Source organism: Pochonia chlamydosporia, chromosome 1, assembly GCF_001653235.2.
Source record: "Pochonia chlamydosporia 170 chromosome 1, whole genome shotgun sequence".
NCBI classification, from domain to species: domain Eukaryota; kingdom Fungi; phylum Ascomycota; class Sordariomycetes; order Hypocreales; family Clavicipitaceae; genus Pochonia; species Pochonia chlamydosporia.
This window is the reverse complement of record NC_035790.1, coordinates 2903298-2921432: the sequence shown is the minus strand read 5'-3', so window position 1 is coordinate 2921432 and position 18135 is coordinate 2903298. Positions and strand designations below refer to the sequence as shown.

The window sequence follows — 18135 nt, the reverse complement described above, 5'->3', positions numbered from 1 at the left end:
AGGTTCAGCGCTTGTGCTTTACGTCCGAAATCATTGTCTTGAAATCTGACAGATAGGGGATGTTGATGCTAGATTGTCTGGTGTTTTATGAATGCCGCCTCATAATGCTGGCCCGACTTACACGGTTGGATGATGTCTTGACTCTTGACAAACCTAACGAGTTGCCAAGTCGCGCTATGCATAATTTCTACTAGCCGATCCAAGGTCTAGACCTCAACAATCGCACATATAATAAACGTCTCACACCAATTATTTATGCGGATCATCGAATAGGATCAGACCGTCTGAAGGTGCAGGTCTGCGCCGAGGATTCTGCAACAACAGTGTCCACAACCGTCCCCCCATGTTGAGTCATGCCTTAATTCAGCAACGGGTCAAACTTTAAACCTGGAGGATCTGCGGTGATCGGGGCCGTACCGCTTACGTTTTGATCGTCCTGTTCGCATCTAGTGTGAGTAGTTCTAATCCGTACGCTGGGATATCCAACGGTCAACTCATGCGGACTGATCCTTGTTCGTAGCAAGCGAGTTGGCTGTTGGCTCTAAGCTTAAACTTAAACCTCAGCCCTTGGATGTTCTTTATTTCAGACATCGTTTCATAAGACGTTTATTTTCTCAGCACCGCGCATGAATAATTCCTCGTCTCCATCCTGACTACCTACAGCCTGTGGTCAAAGGTGTTTGGGCATATCCAAGTATACACTAACAAAGGTCAATATGCCTCAGCACACAACGTGATATGCGACATCTTTCCTTGTTCAAATACTTCTGGCCCCCCACTGTAGGTATTAATTGCTGAAAGGTCACGACGACTGTTTATGCGTCCTGTGCGGAGCCAACGAAAACATGACGCCAGGCGGTTTCAAAACAAATACCTTTATCTAGACTGCATGAATGAACACACTACTCAAACGGCAGATTACTCCGTCAGAATAGTCGAATTGCCGAAACTTACGAGCAGCTAGATCTTAAGAGTCAAGGCCACGTAACGATAGCTATCAGAGCTGCATTGCACGACCAGGCGAAGGTATTCTCAATAAACTCGGAGAGCAGTTGGGCCTATATATATTGCTTCTTTGCCGACCTTATCCTATTAGTAGAATAGGTGTCTGGTGGATGTTCATTCAATCTTTTGACCATTCATCTATCCGACACAGGATGACAAGGGCTCTGACTAAAAGCGGTGAAACACGGGGCAGAGAAATTTTGTTTATGCACGACATCCGTATATCAGTCAAGTCCGGTCTGCATTACTCTGCGTCTTACAACCTGACTTGTGTATGATGGGCCAACGAGATTTCGAGATAAACTGCCGAGCATGAATGACAAAGACCGCAGGTCCGCTACTAAGAAGCTGTTGCGTTGAATCCATCCGATTTCAGGTTCCGGTGTACCAATGTCATTGAATTGAGTTTGCCAAGTTTCATAATAACAGTGCCTTTTTGTGGCAACTATGCAAAACAGATTCAAGATGTCCAGCCAACATGGTTAATGTAGTACTTTAAAAGCCAATCCCCGGGCGTCAAATCGTGAAAAGCACTTCAGTACTCATCTCGAACAATTCTGACATACCTTGTTCTTTGATACCCATTAGGAACCATGCGAGCTGTTATACTTCTTACCACCCTCAACCAGGCCGTTGTAAATGCTATGGTAATTGGCCACATTCTATCCGATGCTCAAGAATACACAACCACCGAGCCTTCTATAGAAGCCCACTTCGAGTTTCGCGACTCCATAGCCCCTCCATCCAATGAGACCTTGACTGGGAAACGCGCAACAATTAAAAGAAATTGTGACAATCGTCCAGGAGCCGTTGAGGAAGCCCTTCGTGGTTGCGCCACTTCAGCCAAAGCAGGCCAAGCAGCCGCCCTAGACACATCGTCGGGACTCTTGCAAACGTTCTTTAAATCGTCGGATGCAGGAACCCGCAAACGAGTGGCCGATATCTTTGGCAGAATTGCCCAGGAGTGCGGAGCGACTGGTGCTGGCACCGTCTCCGTGACTTGTCAGCAAGAGATCAACGCCTGCACCGGCAGCGTTGCTGCGTGGGCATTGGCACCAGGAAACAAAGTTCAGCTATGTGACCTAGCCTTTACGTCTGGTAGAGGAAGTCAGTGTGGTTCCCTGTCCACTTCGGATATAGTTGTGCATGAAATGGCTCATGCTCTAGCTGGTGTTCGCGATCTAGGATACGGCATGGGCAACGTACTTCGGCTTGATGCCTCTCAGAGTTTGAACAATGCTGACAACTTTGCACATTTTGCTCAGGCCGCAGTTTTGGGTTGTAAATATGAAGGAGGTGGTGGACGCGGCAGCGGAAATCAACCAACTAACAACGGAGGACAAGGTGTTGGCAAAACTCAACCACCTGGAACCAGTAAAGGGCGTGTTAATGGTAACCAGCCGACTTGGGGAGGCACCGGGAACCAACAAACCAACAATCAAGGAGGAGGTAACGGAAATTGGCCACCTGGAAACAACCAGGGCATTGGCAATGACAATCAGCCAACTGGAAATGGGGGAGGCGGCAGAAATCAGCCACCTGGGAATATTCAAGGAGCTGGCGATGTCAACCAAGAAACTGGAGGCAACAGTGGGAATCGTCTGGGCACAAACAAGCAAGAGGGTGTTAAGAACGGTAAATGTGCTGATGGTAGGGGGAAAGTCGACAACAACAATGAACCTACAGGAAACAAAGGAGGAATACCTGCTGATGGCGACAACACACCAGCGCCGGACGGTCAAGGAGGAGCTGATCAACCTGCTGGAAACGGAGGAGCAGGGGAAACAAATCCGCCGCCTCCAAATAACGGCGGAAGTACTGGCGACCAGCAGTCAAGCGACGAAGGAGTTGGCGGCGGCGGTTTTCAACCCCCAGGAACCGAGACGGAGCTGGTAAAAGTCGACCGCCGACAAATGGACCAGGGGTGATAGAGTCGAGCAGCAGCCCGGAGGCACAGGGGAATGGGGAGGCTTGATATCGGTCCCCGTACAACTGGATACGGTGCTGAGCAAGATGGTCTGGGTGAGAATCTTGTGCTCTAGGTAGAGCATTTGTGGCACATTTGTCTTTCTCAACTTGTAACATAGCCCCGGTGGCTCATGGTGAACATTTCATGCTTGATTCGCCTTATATAGTAGTGTATGGTATTTAAAAATAACCGCCAACTATCACACTTGGGGGGTTTGTCCCAGAAAAGGGACTGCTTTTTGTATGATATCAAGATACTCATTAAAGTGTTGACCCTGCTGTAGTTGGCATATGGCTCTTGATAGAGGGAACAATGATGGAAGAAGAATAACACATGCGATGTCTTCCTAGCAGGCTTGTGTAAAGGTATGGGCTTAGAGCACTGAAGCATCAGACCTACAGGATCCATGTCAGTATGGCATATTTGTTGAGACATATCAATAGTGATGACATAGTAGCATTGAACAGAGTGTGTAATCATAATTTCTGCAACCTGCGGCTCGAATTGAACTTGGTGCGGTGGAATTCAGCACATTTTGAGAAAACCCTTTCATTCGACGGAATGTTATATCTAGGCGGAGAGATTGATCTTTTGTGTGTAAACTAGACGTGATCATGGTCAATGATGTTAACAAAAAGACTGCGGTTCAAGAGCCGAGTAATTAATGACTTTTATTCATTGATACATGAACCATGCCGTTGAGAGCCGTTGAATTGAGAACTGCGAGTGTCACTTGCCTTCTTTTGAATCATCATTCAGTCAGTAAACGTTCGTCACCGCCTAGCTCCTCACCACGAATCTGCATTGACTATGTCTCAAGTATTTACTTGTCGTCTTTAGGATAGTGGCCAGGGATAGAGACATTGATAGACAATTGGCAAGAACAGGTTTTATGTTGCAATCTAGGTATGCACCAACGGCCAACCTTCAGGTCTGAAACACTCTTAGTTGTTAAACCCTTCATAAAGCTCAAGTGCTTTTTCTATATTCGGATACGGGTTGCTCATTGAGCTTGGTCAGCTCCGTATGTGGCTGATTTTGACTTTGACGACGCGACCAGCTCATTAGCGATTGGCAAATTAGCACCGGAATACAGCACCTTGTGAGACCTGGCATGTGCTTGATGGCTTAAATTAGCAGTGAAACAACGGTAACGTCGGCTACTGCAGTCTTACATCCCTAACGGTCAAGGATGTGGCACGCCTGCTTTTGAGTGCATCTGTGTCGTCATAGACTGCCCTCATCTTTCGAGAGATTGCACATCAGCGCGTCGTTTAAAGAAACATTATTGTATTTCTCGCCCTAATTCATTCTTGGAACGAAAGTTGCTGACATATCTGCAGTCATGATGCTGGGCAGAAATGACGCTGATATGGCCTGATGGCCAACGGGTTTATGTCCTTGCTCGGAAGCATCTTATGACCACACATGCGATGGCCACCAACAAGTGACACTGAGCAACGGCTGAAAAGACTCAAAATGGACGGCTGCAGACATAGAAGAATGACTGGCAATACTAGACCGTAAACGGAATATTATTGGGTGCAATTCAAGTTGAGTGGTAGCTGTCTTCTCATGGAAGCATGGCTGAACAAAGTTCAAGCCAAGACTTTGGGGGCTTCATCTTGCTGCGACTGTTGGGCAGCTTTGAGCCCAGATCAGCTGCATTTATTGTGTGACGAATGTTTTTGGGTCTTTACATTCCCCCAACTTAGCTACATGTCCATTGATACAATTCCTGTTCCTGTTTTGTTTTGCCGTTTCCAAACTCATCCCATACACCATTCTCCGACACCACAGTATCAGTTTACTCACCAGTCATTTGGTAAACTTTCTGAGACCTACCTGAGTGCTCAAATTCGACAACTATATCATACGTCGGCATCACTGTTTCGTGGGCCAGGCGCTTGCAACAGCCAATTGAAGACAGCACAACCGAACTACCCAAAAGGCATTCAAGGCAAACTACAACACCAGCCATGACTCCGCCGCCGCCTAGACGTGCCTCTTCGGCATATATCAGGCGAAGAAGCATAGTCGCACAGGAGCAAGGATCCTTCGATTTGCCGCTCACGGTTAGTTCCCTTTCACGTACTCAACTGACGACTTACACTGACACAACCTTCAAAGACACTATATATCGGTATCTCGGCAGTGCGAAAGGACGAATCCACGGCCGAGATTGCTTTGGCCATTCGAGATGTCGTGTATCTGACGGAATTTTTTGTTCAAGAAGTCACATTAAGTGACGGCGAGGACGCCATTGTCAGCCGCATCATGGACCACCTGCAGTCCTATGAAACAGAAAACATGGCAAAGTTCATTGGCGCTGGACTCCCTGTTACCTTGGCTGAAATCAGTCCAACGCTTTGCTCACGCCTCTGGTTGGGGCTGGATATTGTTCCCATCGTTATGCCGGCAGAAAGCCAGAATGACAAAAGCCTCTGGCAAACAAAGCGAATTGACGAGCAAGCTGACTCAATGGCTCGGAGATGTATCGTGTAAGCCTTAATCTCACTCTCTGGATTTGTTACATTATCAGCTCACATATTCATCAGTCATTTCGGTCCTTCTCTGGCACCACTCCTCCAGGTAGGTTGGCACGGCGCCGTGCAGGTTGCTGCCAATGGCAGGGTTCGCCTCAACTCTCTAGACGATTACAAAAAGACGTGCTCCCAGGTATCTTGGGATACAATGTCTTTTTACGCCGACAAATTGCGTCGCAAGGGGACCAAAGTGGCCTTCTTCAGCGCGACTCCCCAAGGAGGAGGCGTCGCTCTCATGCGGCACGCACTCGTGAGATTCTCTCGACTCCTCGGGCTCGATGTGAGATGGTATGGTACGTATGCTTGCGATATACGCGGAAATTGTGATGAATTTTGAGCCTAATGGGTAAAAAGTCCCTAAACCTCGACAGAGTGTCTTCCGGATCACGAAGAATATGCACAACATTCTTCAGGGAGTAGCTCCTCCGGAACAGCGTATACCGGCCGAGGACAAGGCCGCTATCCTGGACTGGATCACGGACAATGCTACGCGATATTGGTTCTCGGAGGGTGGTCCTCTGTGCCTACCGGAAGAGGGTGGTGCCGACATCATCATTGTATGCAAGATTCTTGTCCCTAGGCTGAATAGGAACTAATTGTTGCAGATTGACGATCCTCAAATGATTGGCCTCATTCCAATGATCAAGGAAGGCTCCAAAAAGAGACCAGTCTTCTTCCGCTCGCATATCCAACTGCGGAGTGATCTCATTGCCGAGAGTGGTACACCACAAGCTGACGTCTGGGACTTTATATGGAGTCACATTAAAGAAGCAGACGTTTTCATCAGCCATCCGATCCCCCAGTTTGTTCCGCATACGGTGCCAAAGGACAAGGTCACGTATCTCCCAGCTACAAGTGACTGGTAAGGACTTCCCTTGGAACTACAGATTCAGCACTCTTGAGGCTAACATCGTTACTTCAGGCTTGATGGGTTGAATAAAAGTCTAAACATGTGGAATACCGGATACTACATACACAATTACAACGTCCAGTGTCATGCACAGCACATGACCGAGCTGGAGTGGCCGGCTCGTAAGTTGCAAACTAATTAGCGGCGAATGAGCGAAACACTGACCAGTACAGGCAAATATATCGTCCAGGTGGCCCGTTTTGATCCTGCCAAGGGAATCCCAACGGTAATCGACTCTTACGCCGAATTCAGGCGCAGGTTTGACGTTTCAGCCGCCTCTCAACCTCCCCAGCTAGTCATGTAAGTTGTCCTGAAAGTCTTTGTGAAGCCTGGCTGACAAACTTCAAGTTGTGGCAACGGTTCCATTGACGATCCTGACGGAACCTTGATCTACGACGAGACCATGGCCCAAATTGAGACCCAATGCCCCCATCTTCAAAGTGATATCAGTGTCATGCGCCTCGACCCCAATGATCAACTACTCAATGTCATCATTGCAAATGCCCATGTGGTGTTGCAGCTTTCCACCAGAGAGGGTTTCGAGATTAAGGTGTCGGAGGCACTGCACGCGGGACGCCCTGTCATCGCCACGGTTGCAGGCGGGATTCCAATACAAGTCAAGCACGAGGTGAATGGATATCTCGTCAAGCCAGGTGACTGGGAGGCTGTGGCAGGTCACTTGGTAGATCTCTTTACGAACGAGCAGCTTCACGCAACCATGTCACTCGCCGCCGAGACAGGTCTAAGTGATGAGGTCGGCACCGTGGGTAATGCGCTGTCTTGGTTCTTTTTGGCGTCTAGATTCGCAGTCGACGATAGCTTCAAGGGTAATTCCAGATGGTTGAACGATGTAGCGAGGGAGGAGGCTGGCAAGGCTTACACACAGGATGAGAATCGCTTGCCGCGGCGGTTTACAGCTGAGAACCGGGCACAATAATGGTCAACACGAGCCAACTGCGGGCTCATAACCTCCAAATGAGGCTATCGTGCCGTGGTGCCCGTGCATTAGCTCGCGGCTTCATGCGTCCCTACATATTGGTAGCATATCAATTACTTTTAAAAACGTGAATTATTTTACTGCAAAAAGGAGGACGTGATGCGGACGCCGGGAGCGGAATAGATACCGGTGCCATTGCAATACTGCCAGTCTCTCCAGTAAACTTGTCCATGGATAGGAGTAATGAGTTGAATCACTTTTGACAGGTGAAGTTGACTGAGAGCAGGTTTGACGCAGTAAACTCCACGTAATTTACTCACAACTATTGTTTGATGCGGCAGTCGTTGTGTGTTTCCTCGCCACATAGCCCGCGTGGATATGTTGAATGGGCATAATGAACTGACTCAGTGTGAATTGTCCTTTGTGGCAACGTCTTTTCATTGAGTGTTTATCTGCCAACCAAGAAAGAGCATAACTGTGTTATTCTTTCCGAAGACCACCATGGACTAGCCAAAGGGCCAACATTGTGAAAAGAAGTTATCAGGCTTAGCGTCTTATTTAAGAGACAGATGTAAGAGAAGAGGTAATCATGTGTTCCAGTTGGAGAAACACAGCAATGACTGTGGCAATGATCTGGATTTTACTACGGCTGTTAGGCAGGTCATCGTTATGTGGGTTTGTGGCTTCAGTATAACTCGCCAGCATAACGGGTTGTTGCCATGTGGCGCAAACGACTCCAGAACCCGCATTACTAGATCAGTCTGCTACTCTACAATTAGCATAATCCTTACTCATCGTGCCGTTGTGGCTCTGACTTACATGGTGTCGGAATGGCATAACCCAGAACCTAGCCTGTCTGGCGAGAGGTGAAAGAAGAGTTGCTTCACAAGGTTATAAAAGAAGACAATGGCGCTCCACGATTTCCTCAGCCTCAGCAAACACATCAAGTAAATAAAACATCCAATTGAGACTACTCCCACAGCGTCTGCAAACAAATACAAGCTCAGCCATGGCATCAACCAACTCAGCCCTGCACTGGACGAGCTCGTCCCCCTTCAACCCCAAGTTTCCCACCGTCATCTTCATCCACGCAGCGTGGATGTCCTCGTCAATGTTTGATGAGACAATCGACCATCTTTCCCCATCTCTTCCCAATACGAACCTGCTGCGCGTTGATCTCAACGGCCATGGAGAAACAAGAAACGGACGCAAGCAATTCACATATTGGGACCAAGCCGAGGATGTCATCAAGTTGATGGTATGACTCCCCATCTAACTATTCAGTCCTGTAAATTCGTGTCACTAATGAACTCTTATTGCAATACACAGGATGAGCTCAAGGTAGAAAAGGCAATCTTCGTGGGCATCTCCATGGGGGCATCAGTCGTTTTGCAAGCTGCGCTCTCACATCCTTCCCGTGTTGCAGCTCTCGTTGTCATCGCAGCTACCGGCAAATCCGCCACCCCAGAGCAGAAAGCGGCCTTTGATCAGCTTGCGCAGATCTGGTCATCCACTCCAACGCCGTCGGAGGAGATCATGGATGCTGCTATTCGAAGCTGGGGTGGTGATCCTGATGTGACCGGTCCTAGGGCAAGGCACATCAAGGACTATTGGGTGGAGAGACATTCTGGCGCCGACAACATCAATGCGGTTCTGGAGAGTAATCAAGAGCGTGAGGATATCATCGCTCGCTTGGAGTCTATTCGTTGCCCAGTGCTGATGATACACGGCGAGAACGATGAGACCTACACGTTGGGAGGGGCAGAGGAAATACGAAACGGGCTTCGCAATGTCAACGTGCAGTTTGAAGTAATCAAGGGCAGTGGACATCTGGTAATCGGGATGAGGGACAGTCATGATGTTTCAATGCTGATTAAAGACTTTGTGAATGAGGTTGCTCTGACTGGTTAAAGAGCTGCTGAGTTCAACATTGAAGACGGCAGTTGGGGTTTGGGATATACTTACCAGACATATAAGTAATTGGCGATTTTCGCATCTGTACAACTAAGTATTTTGTAGCTAGATCTTCTAACGGTGGCCAAATCGGGGTACATATATGCATTCTTCATTTAAGCTGTTGGCGTGTTGGGAAAGGCCACCTGGACTTTTCGCAAGTGACATGGATGTTGACGAACATGTTGTCATCTGGTGGCTTCTGCTCATCAGTCGATCCCAAACATTGAATGTCTCGTGTCCATTGGAGTTGACCTCACAGGCGTCAAGTCTGGTATGCCTGGCGTGATGCCATTTCAATGTTCCATTTCCCACATGTCGTGTGTGATGAATTTACCTAGGTATGTTGATGGTTTTGCGAAATAACCACGGCATTGGCGCCACTATGATATGAGTATGAGGGGTCAACGGGTAACGATTGAAAATTTGACATACAGTCTGTGGTTCAAATGTGTACTTGAGTATTTGAACATATCTCAGTTTACACTAATGCAGCTCAATATGCCTCAGCAGAGTCAACACGCAACGCGATATGCGATACCTTGACCTGGTTGATTACTTCTGACCCCCAGCTGTAAACTTGGAGGAATGAATGTCGTTTAGAGGCATGGGCAAACATGGGAATTGTGATGTCTGGTTGGATAATATTCGTGCATGAACAGCTGGTGACATGGAGCATCAAACCTTGATTCTAATGTCAAGTCATTTGAACATTTGAAGTCCCAAGTGCTGGTTCAATGTTCTTTGGTGGATCTCAGCCCGGCTGGTGCCACGACAGCTGCCGGCCCGCCCTGTAACCGACCAACCAGACTGGACTAGACTGACGTCGGTGGTGCTGCCTTGCCGCGTTCAAATGTCCAGTCAAGTCAATCAAAATTGACAGCGACCGCCGCCTACAGCTGGCACACCTGCCAGGCAGTCAAGCTCGCGCAAGGAGCAGCCTGGACTGGATCAGACCGGAGGGGCAAAACATCCAGAGCCAGCACGAGCATGGAGCCAGACCAGACCTCCAAAGCAAAACGCATCTGATCTGTTCACATTTCAAACTCTCCATCTCGCATCCGTGCATACCCAACGACACCAACTCGACGCAGACCACACACGAAATCTCTGCTACACGTCTCTCTCTCTCTCTCGCAGAGCTTCCTCTAGTCGTCCTGTTGAGCACGGTCTGTTGATGGTGTATCGATCCCCATCATAATTGTCAGCACCCAGACCAGACCATCTCTCCGTCACCGGTGGCTAGCTACTCGCCACATCCTCGACTCGACTCTCACCCCACCTTCACATCAGACCAGACCGTAACTCCCACGACTGCTACAGGGCCTGCCAGCTGTGGTGACATCGGCAGAAATCATGAGCTCATGAGTATGGAGGCCCCAATGTCTACACAGGAGCAGCAGCTCTGTCAGCTTTTGGCAGAGCTGCCTGCCCGGTTCGACAATCGCTACAATGACGAGGCTGCCCGAGAGCTTCTGACAAGCTTGTTCTGGTCTCTGGCCGGCGGCAACCACGACTACATGCGACTCTTGTTCCCCGATGGCAGACCCTCCGAGAGTCTGAAGCTCAGTGATGCCCAAGGAGCCGTCGAAGGCGCAGAATACACAGAAGCAGCTCGTGGCAAGCGGTGCGGACACATATTCAAACCTGGCGAGGCAACCTACATGTGCCGAACTTGCGGAACTGACGATACATGCTGCCTCTGCGTCCGCTGTTACGATTCAACAGATCATACCGGCCACATGGTTCGAATACAAATGTCTGTCGGAAACAGCGGTTGCTGTGACTGCGGGGACGACGAGGCTTGGAAGACGCCTTTATTCTGCACCATCCATTCCGACATGAAACCCGGCCATGGCAAGGGAAAGGGCAAGGAAGCCGCTGGTCTGCCGGACGAACTTGTCAATAGCCTCTCCATGACCATCGGCCGTGTCTTTGACTACATTTGCGATGTTATATCCTGTTCACCGGAGCAGCTGAGACAGACAAAGACAAAAGAATCGATTCTAAAAGATGAGGAAACGTCCCGACTGACTTCTGCCTACTACGGCTCCGAAGCCGCCTCCTGCAACGATTTTGCCCTCATACTGTGGAATGACGAGAAACACACTGTCCAAGAAGTTCAAGATCAGATTGCCAGGGCTTGTCGAAAGACCCGACGGGATGCCGCGAGGGATGCTGGAGAGACTGATATGGTTGGAAGAAGCATCTTGACCTACTTGCCTGACATTGACAGGCTGCTTCAAATGGCCAAAATCATGGAAGCCATTAGAGTTACTGTTACGATTCGGTCAGCACGAGACACCTTCCGTGAGCAAATGTGCGGTACGCTTGTTGAATGGTTGAGCGACATATCTGGCTGCTCCGTCGGACACGATAGCAACATTCTTAGACGAACTGTGTGTGACGAGATGATGAAAACATGGCGACAGGGAAGTCTTGCCTCGCACACAGCTGGCCTGATTGACGATGAGGATGAGGACGATCAAAACATGATGTCCCGAACGAGGATACACGGTGTAAATGTGCGCTTTATTATGGCGTTACAAGCTGCAGCCGGCCCTGGCGGCACTCTCGAACTCGATGTTGACGGAGATGATGACCCTGACGAAGATCAAGACGATGATGCGGACATGGGTGACAATGACGGAGATGATGGTCAGTCCCCGACAAGCTCGGTGGCAGGCGGTGATGAAGACGAGGACGACGATGTCATGATGGTAGATGCTAGAGGAGATGTTGGTGATCTCGGCATGAACTGGTCACAGTCGGATCAGGCTTTGGAAGAAGACGAGGCCACCATGGCCGGCTATCCTCCACCTCCGCCGCCGCCACCCGTTCAAGCAAGAGCAGCACCACGAGACCGTGACGGTACGCCTTCGGATTCGGACACGGCCGACCCTTTGATCGCACCTACAATCTACGCCAAAGCGAATGTCGACATTCCGAAAACTCCTGGCAAAACAGAAAAGGTCACCCCGCGGCCCGGCAGGTACTGGATCGAGACCCCGCAAGTTTACATGCAGCGAGACAATGTACCGCCTGCCGAGGATGTATTCCAACGCGTACGGCTCGATTGGTTGCTTCTCTTTGACTTGCGGATGTGGAAAAAGGTTAGGATTGACCTTCGGTCCCTTTATATTTCGACAGTAGTGTCGGTTCCCGAGTTCAAGCGTGTTCTGGCCCTAAGATTTGCCAGTCTGTACACCATATTGGCGCAGCTGTACCTTGTAGGCGACAGGGAGCCAGATCATTCCATTATCAACTTGTCACTGCAAATGTTGACTACCCCTTCCATTACTGCTGAAGTTGTGGAACGTGGCAACTTTATGAGCAGCTTGCTAGCCATCTTGTACACCTTCTTGACTACCAGGCAGGTTGGTCACCCGTGGGATGTGTCCCCGGATGCCGTCCTTGCATTTGAAAGTGGATCAGTGACCAATCGCCGAATGTATCACTTCTACCAAGATTTGAAATATCTCTTTGGCTCCCCCCACGTTCAGGAAAGAGTGAGGGCGGAGCCTAGATATTTGATGCAGTTCTTGGACCTGGTAAAGCTTCACCAGTGCATCGGACCAAACGTGCGAGCAGTCGTGGAGCATGTCGAGTACGAAGCGGACTCTTGGATAACAGCCTCGCTAGTGACACGACAAATCAACCTCCAAGCACGGAATCTTGCTGAAGCGTTCCGAGATTGCCCCCCTGATGAAATACACTACCTCCAGCGAGCAATACGCTTCACGGCCAAGACTGTAATCTTGAATTCCATAGGTGCCGAACGCCATAGATTTAAGCAGGGGGAGATCAAGGATGAGGTCAAGTTCAAGACCCTGAGCGACTTTGAGTTTGACCCTGAAAATACATCCTATCAAGTGGTCAAGTTTGTTGTTGAAAAGGACTCGATAAGCTTCCACCACGCCTTGCACTATACCTTGTCCTGGCTCATTGAATGCGGTCGTTCGCTCCCGGCATCCAATGTTAAGACTCTGATGAGCTTCACTGGTCAAGAGCTGAGGTCAAAGCCAAGATTAATGGGCCGCCCACAGATTCCGAGGAAGGACTACGACCCAGAAGACTACCTCGTGGCTGCCTTTGATTTCCCTCTACGCGTCTGCGCTTGGCTGGCACAGATCAAGGCCAACATGTGGGTGCGAAATGGAATCAGTCTAAGGCACCAAGCGAGCACCTATCGCGGCGTCGGGCAAAGAGACGTTTCGCACCACCGGGACATCTTCCTTCTTCAGACTGCTATGGTTGTATGCAATCCCGGCCGAGTCCTGGCTTCCATCGTGGACCGATTCGGTATGGACAGCTGGGTAAAGGGACTGTTTGAGCTCAAGTCTGAGGCGCAGGATGATGCACAGCACCTTGACATTGTTGAGGACATGATTCACCTTCTTATTGTCCTCTTGAGCGATCGTACGTCGCTCATTGCACCCGATGAAGAGCCGAATTCCAAAATGCTCGCCATGCGACGAGACATTACGCACGTCTTATGCTTTAAGCCGCTCTCTTTCAACGAGATTTGCGGTAAGCTACCAGAAAAGTACCAGGAGCAAGAAGACTTTCATCGCGTCTTGGACGAAATGGCGACTTTTAAACCCCCCGAGGGCGTTTCCGACGTGGGCACGTTTGAACTGCGCCAAGAATTCATTGAAGAGATTGATCCATACATTGCGCATTACAACAAAAACCAGCGGGAAGAATCAGAGATGGCATACCGAAAGAAGATGGCGAAGACGACTGGCAAGACGGTCGAAGAGATTGTCTACGAACCCAAGCACCGCCCCATCCCGTCAGGCTTGTTTGAGAACCTCGGCCAGTTCACCAGAACCGGCATGTTTGCCCAAATCATTTACTACTCCCTCCTGTATCCCCTTGTCGCGCAAAGATTTACACCGTCGGTGCCATTTACCCGACTAGAAACTTTCTTGCAGGTGGTTTTGCATCTAATCCTCATTGCTATTCTCGAGGACAAGTCCAGCGAAATCGAGTCTCTTGAGCAGCCGCCAAACTCCTTTGTCCAGATTGCTCTCACCACCATGGCTCGCAGCAACTTTATGCCAGACGCGACCAATTCCCGAACCATTGTATCTTTGTTGACGTTAATGTCGAACAAGGAGGAATTCAAGGCAGCTCACCCCAAGATTGCGCTGGTCCTGCGGCGACTGAGGCAAAAGCGACCACAAGCCTTCGAGTTGTCCTTTGTGAATCTTGGCATTTCAGTCGACCGGGTCGATACCGCGTCCCCGGCCAACAATTCCGTGGAAGAGGAGCGGGAGAGGCGCAAAAAGGCTGCCTTGAGCCGTCAGGCCAAGGTAATGGCGCAGTTCCAGCAACAACAAAAGAGTTTTCTTGAAAATCAAGGCACCATTGATTGGGGCTCCGACTTGGATGAGGACGAAGACGAAATGGAGCAGTCAGAAGACCGAAAGCACAACTGGAAGTACCCGACAGGAACTTGTATCTTGTGCCAGGAGGAAGCTGATGATAGGAGACTTTATGGCACATTTGCGCTTCTCAACGAAAGCCGCGTACTTCGACAGACCGATTTCCAAGACCCCGATCTGGTGCGAGAAGCTTCACAGACACCTTGCAACCTAGACCGATCGGCTGAAGACATTCGGCCGTTTGGGATTGCTCGTGAGAATCGAAAAATGGTAGAAAAGCTCAATGCGAGCGGAGAGACTTTTCTAGCTGAGCGACAGACTATTGGCAAGGGTTTCAAACCCAACCTTTGCCGACCTGGCCCTGTTGCCAGCGGATGTGGGCACATGATGCACTACCGGTGTTTCGAAGCATATTACGAAGCGACAAACCGGAGGCATACTCACCAAATTGCACGGCATCACCCAGAAGACACGCGGCGTAATGAATTCGTGTGTCCGCTCTGCAAGGCCCTGGGCAACGCATTCCTCCCCATTATATGGAAAGGCTTGGAAGAGTCGTACCCTAGTTATCTGCAACCTTCAAAATCATTCGGAGATTTCCTTGACATGAAGATGGGCTCCGCGTATTGGCTGCAAGGGGGTAAGGCTCCCGAGGTTGACTCGCCCGGCCTTCCAAACATGTACACCCCCAGCGTGCCCGGCAGCTTGGTGGAAACTCTGACGAACCAACAGCCTGAAGGCGAGATTTCGTGGGGGAGGGATGATCCTGACGCACAGTCGTCTGTACTTGGAACGCCCGCAAGCTCCTCGTTCTCCACGGCTGGCACCCCTGAGCCGGGTAACTCTGTCGCGGCTGCTGCCCCCAACAATCAAATACTGGGAGACTTGAAGTCGGCATACCGACGCCTCAGGGACACTTTACGGGTGAATGGACTGCACACTAGACACCCGAACGACGCTAAGACTACCGGCGGTGATGACCTTTATTCGAGCGATACCCTGGTGCAAGCCGTTGGCTTTACCATTTCGTCTGTGGAAATCCAGCAACGTGGCGTCGAAGTCCAGCCTGGAATGACACTGTTGGACAAAATTCCCGAGCAAGTGCTGATGCACCTGCGCGTTCTCTCGGAAACTGCGTCCTCCTACATTGCTGTGGGAGCCGGCCATACTGACGGGGTGCCGAATCGCATCGAAGAAGAATTCACCCGTGACAGTGAGAGACAGCACTGCCAGTTGTTCATGTGTCGATACGTGGGAGCCCAAGACATCTTGACCCCTGTTGTCCGGCGACCCTTGGACGCTTATCCACCGCTGTTGAGTCTTGATCCATTCACCTTTCTGGTTGAGTGTACGTATGGTCTCGTACCAGCCTACAACGCCGACATTTTTCACCTGCTGCGGCTCTGCTACCTGGCTGAGCTTATCAAGGTAGTCTTCCACATGGGGCGAAATGTGCCGTTTAGCATGTGGATAGAGGGCCTCGCTAGTAGGCACTCGCAGGACCCGGCCATGCACAACTTTGCAAATTTCGCCCTGGCAGTTACCAAGTGTGGGATGGAGCTCGAGGTTGCCAACTTTGGCAAAACCGACGATACCGAAGGCGAGAATAGGGGCTTCCAACAGCCAGGTGTTGACACATTGGAAAGCTGGTACACTTTTGTCAAGAAGTATGCCTTGACCTTTTTGCGGAAAAGCGTCGTGTTCCTATACGTCAAGTATGGTGTCGACTTTAATAGCCACATTTCATCGAGTCAGGATGCAGACGCAGACGAACTCGACCGTCTGACAGAGGCGCTTCGGCTGCCCACCTTTGATGAAATGTGCGCGTCCATGACGGAAAATGCACCGGCTTGTAGCTGGCCAGATTCAACGTATGATCTGGTCTCGGGTTGGATTAAGCATCAGGTGGTGTGGCCCAATGGATATGGAGACATGAGCCCGTCAGCTCTTGTTAGCCATCCAGGCATTTTCGAGCTCATCGGTCTCCCAAAAACGTATGACACCTTGATTGAGGAGTCGATCAGGAGGAAGTGTCCATCCACGGGTAAAGACCTCACGGATCCCGTCATTTGCTTGTTTTGCGGCGAAATATTTTGTAGTCAGAGCAACTGCTGCCAGAAACCCGAAACAATTGGGAGGGAGACCACTAGAATTGGTGGTGCGCAGCAGCATATGCGAAAGTAAGTTTGGAACTGCAGTCGGGGACTGTATGGGCTATTTTGCTAACCCTTGCTGGTATTAGGTGTCAACAAAACATTGGTGTATACTTGAATGTACGAAAGTGTTCAACAGTCTACCTCTTCCGACAGTCTGGGTCATACGCCTCGGCGCCGTACATTGATAAATACGGCGAGACAGATCCCCAACTGCGTCACGGCCGACAACTCTTCTTGAACCAGAAGAGATATGACTCCATGATACGAAATACAGTATTAAATCACGGTGTTCCCAGTCTTATTAGCCGCAAACTGGAGGCCGAGATCAACAACGGGGGGTGGGATACTTTGTAAGCGGGCGGCAGCTGGATACAAAGGCTTCATTGCATATAGATAGACAACAGGTTCTGGAAAGGCCAAGGAGTTTTTAAGCTTTTCACGTCTCGCTTTGCAGCATATTCATTGGACAGGAGGGTAGGGGGGACTTGGGTTTGTTGTTTGCGACCTGTTAGAGCAGAGCATTTTGTCCAGAGTGGTGGTGAGTGCGATACGATGTGATGTTTGGAGTTGCTGTACTGATGGACTGGATGGACATTGAATATGAGTGGTACGAATAGATATCGGCTCAACAAACAATGACTACTGTAAGGTTTTCCCAACGTGATTTGTAGTGCCTACCACCTCGATAGTCAAGTTGCAGTTGGAAATGTTGTCCCAAATGAAGCATCAGTGTGAGCGGAGGGACAGTGCGAGAATACAGTGCGAGTCCTGGTACGCACTCAATGAGGGTGCGGTAACGGACCAATCAACGACGAGATATGCAACAAGGCGCGTCCCAACCGTGTGCCGTGCCATGCATGCGTCAGTCGACTCTTGGACCAAGGGCAAAACGTCGACTTGTTCTTTGTATCGAAATCTGGCTCTCATCATCGCCTCTTGCAGCTGAAGTTGTCGTTGGAGCAATATTCCTTTTGGCGCGCGTAGCATATAGTGGCACTCCCTTACCAACTAGCCGAGACTTGGGAGATACGAGCTGTGAACTGATTGACCAGACCTTGACACTTGCACAATGGGGCGACGGTCTAGTCGCGCTGCTGCTAGGAAGGCATCGGCGGCACTGGGTAAGTCCTTCCAGTTTCCTTCTCCATCTTTTTTTTATGTGCCCATGTTGCGCGCAACAATCCTCCACGACCACGGGATTGTCCTTGCAGCGGCGTTGCGCATCAATCGCATGCTTTTCGTTTTGAAGTGTTTTATTCCTATTTTTCT

General features: G+C 49.9%; 4 protein-coding genes across 4 annotated transcripts; all 4 read left to right on the top strand.

The window, feature by feature from the left end:
• Positions 1–1598: 1598 nt before the first annotated feature.
• On the top strand, positions 1599–2933 carry VFPPC_00735 (deuterolysin metalloprotease (M35) family domain-containing protein; the record flags this gene model as incomplete). The annotated part of the gene is made up of 1 exon (XM_018280697.1): positions 1599–2933. The coding sequence occupies one exon, from the start codon at positions 1599–1601 to the stop codon at positions 2931–2933; it is 1335 nt and encodes a 444-aa protein (XP_018148968.1).
• Positions 2934–4953: 2020 nt separating this feature from the next.
• On the top strand, positions 4954–7367 carry VFPPC_12880 (trehalose synthase (Ccg-9); the record flags this gene model as incomplete). Its single annotated transcript, XM_018290657.1, has 8 exons — positions 4954–5049; positions 5105–5475; positions 5533–5813; positions 5875–6077; positions 6126–6382; positions 6443–6552; positions 6604–6730; positions 6779–7367. The coding sequence occupies 8 exons, from the start codon at positions 4954–4956 to the stop codon at positions 7365–7367; spliced, it is 2034 nt and encodes a 677-aa protein (XP_018148967.1).
• A 1305-nt stretch (positions 7368–8672) lies between these two features.
• On the top strand, positions 8673–9278 carry VFPPC_15211 (alpha/beta hydrolase; the record flags this gene model as incomplete). Its single annotated transcript, XM_018292964.1, has 1 exon — positions 8673–9278. One exon carries the CDS (start codon positions 8673–8675, stop codon positions 9276–9278), a length of 606 nt encoding a protein of 201 aa, XP_018148966.1.
• A 1424-nt stretch (positions 9279–10702) lies between these two features.
• VFPPC_00733 (ubiquitin-protein ligase E3 component (UBR1)) lies at positions 10703–17220 on the top strand (the record flags this gene model as incomplete). Its single annotated transcript, XM_018280696.1, has 2 exons — positions 10703–16890; positions 16953–17220. 2 exons carry the CDS (start codon positions 10703–10705, stop codon positions 17218–17220), a joined length of 6456 nt encoding a protein of 2151 aa, XP_018148965.1.
• Between the last annotated feature and the right edge of the window lie 915 nt (positions 17221–18135).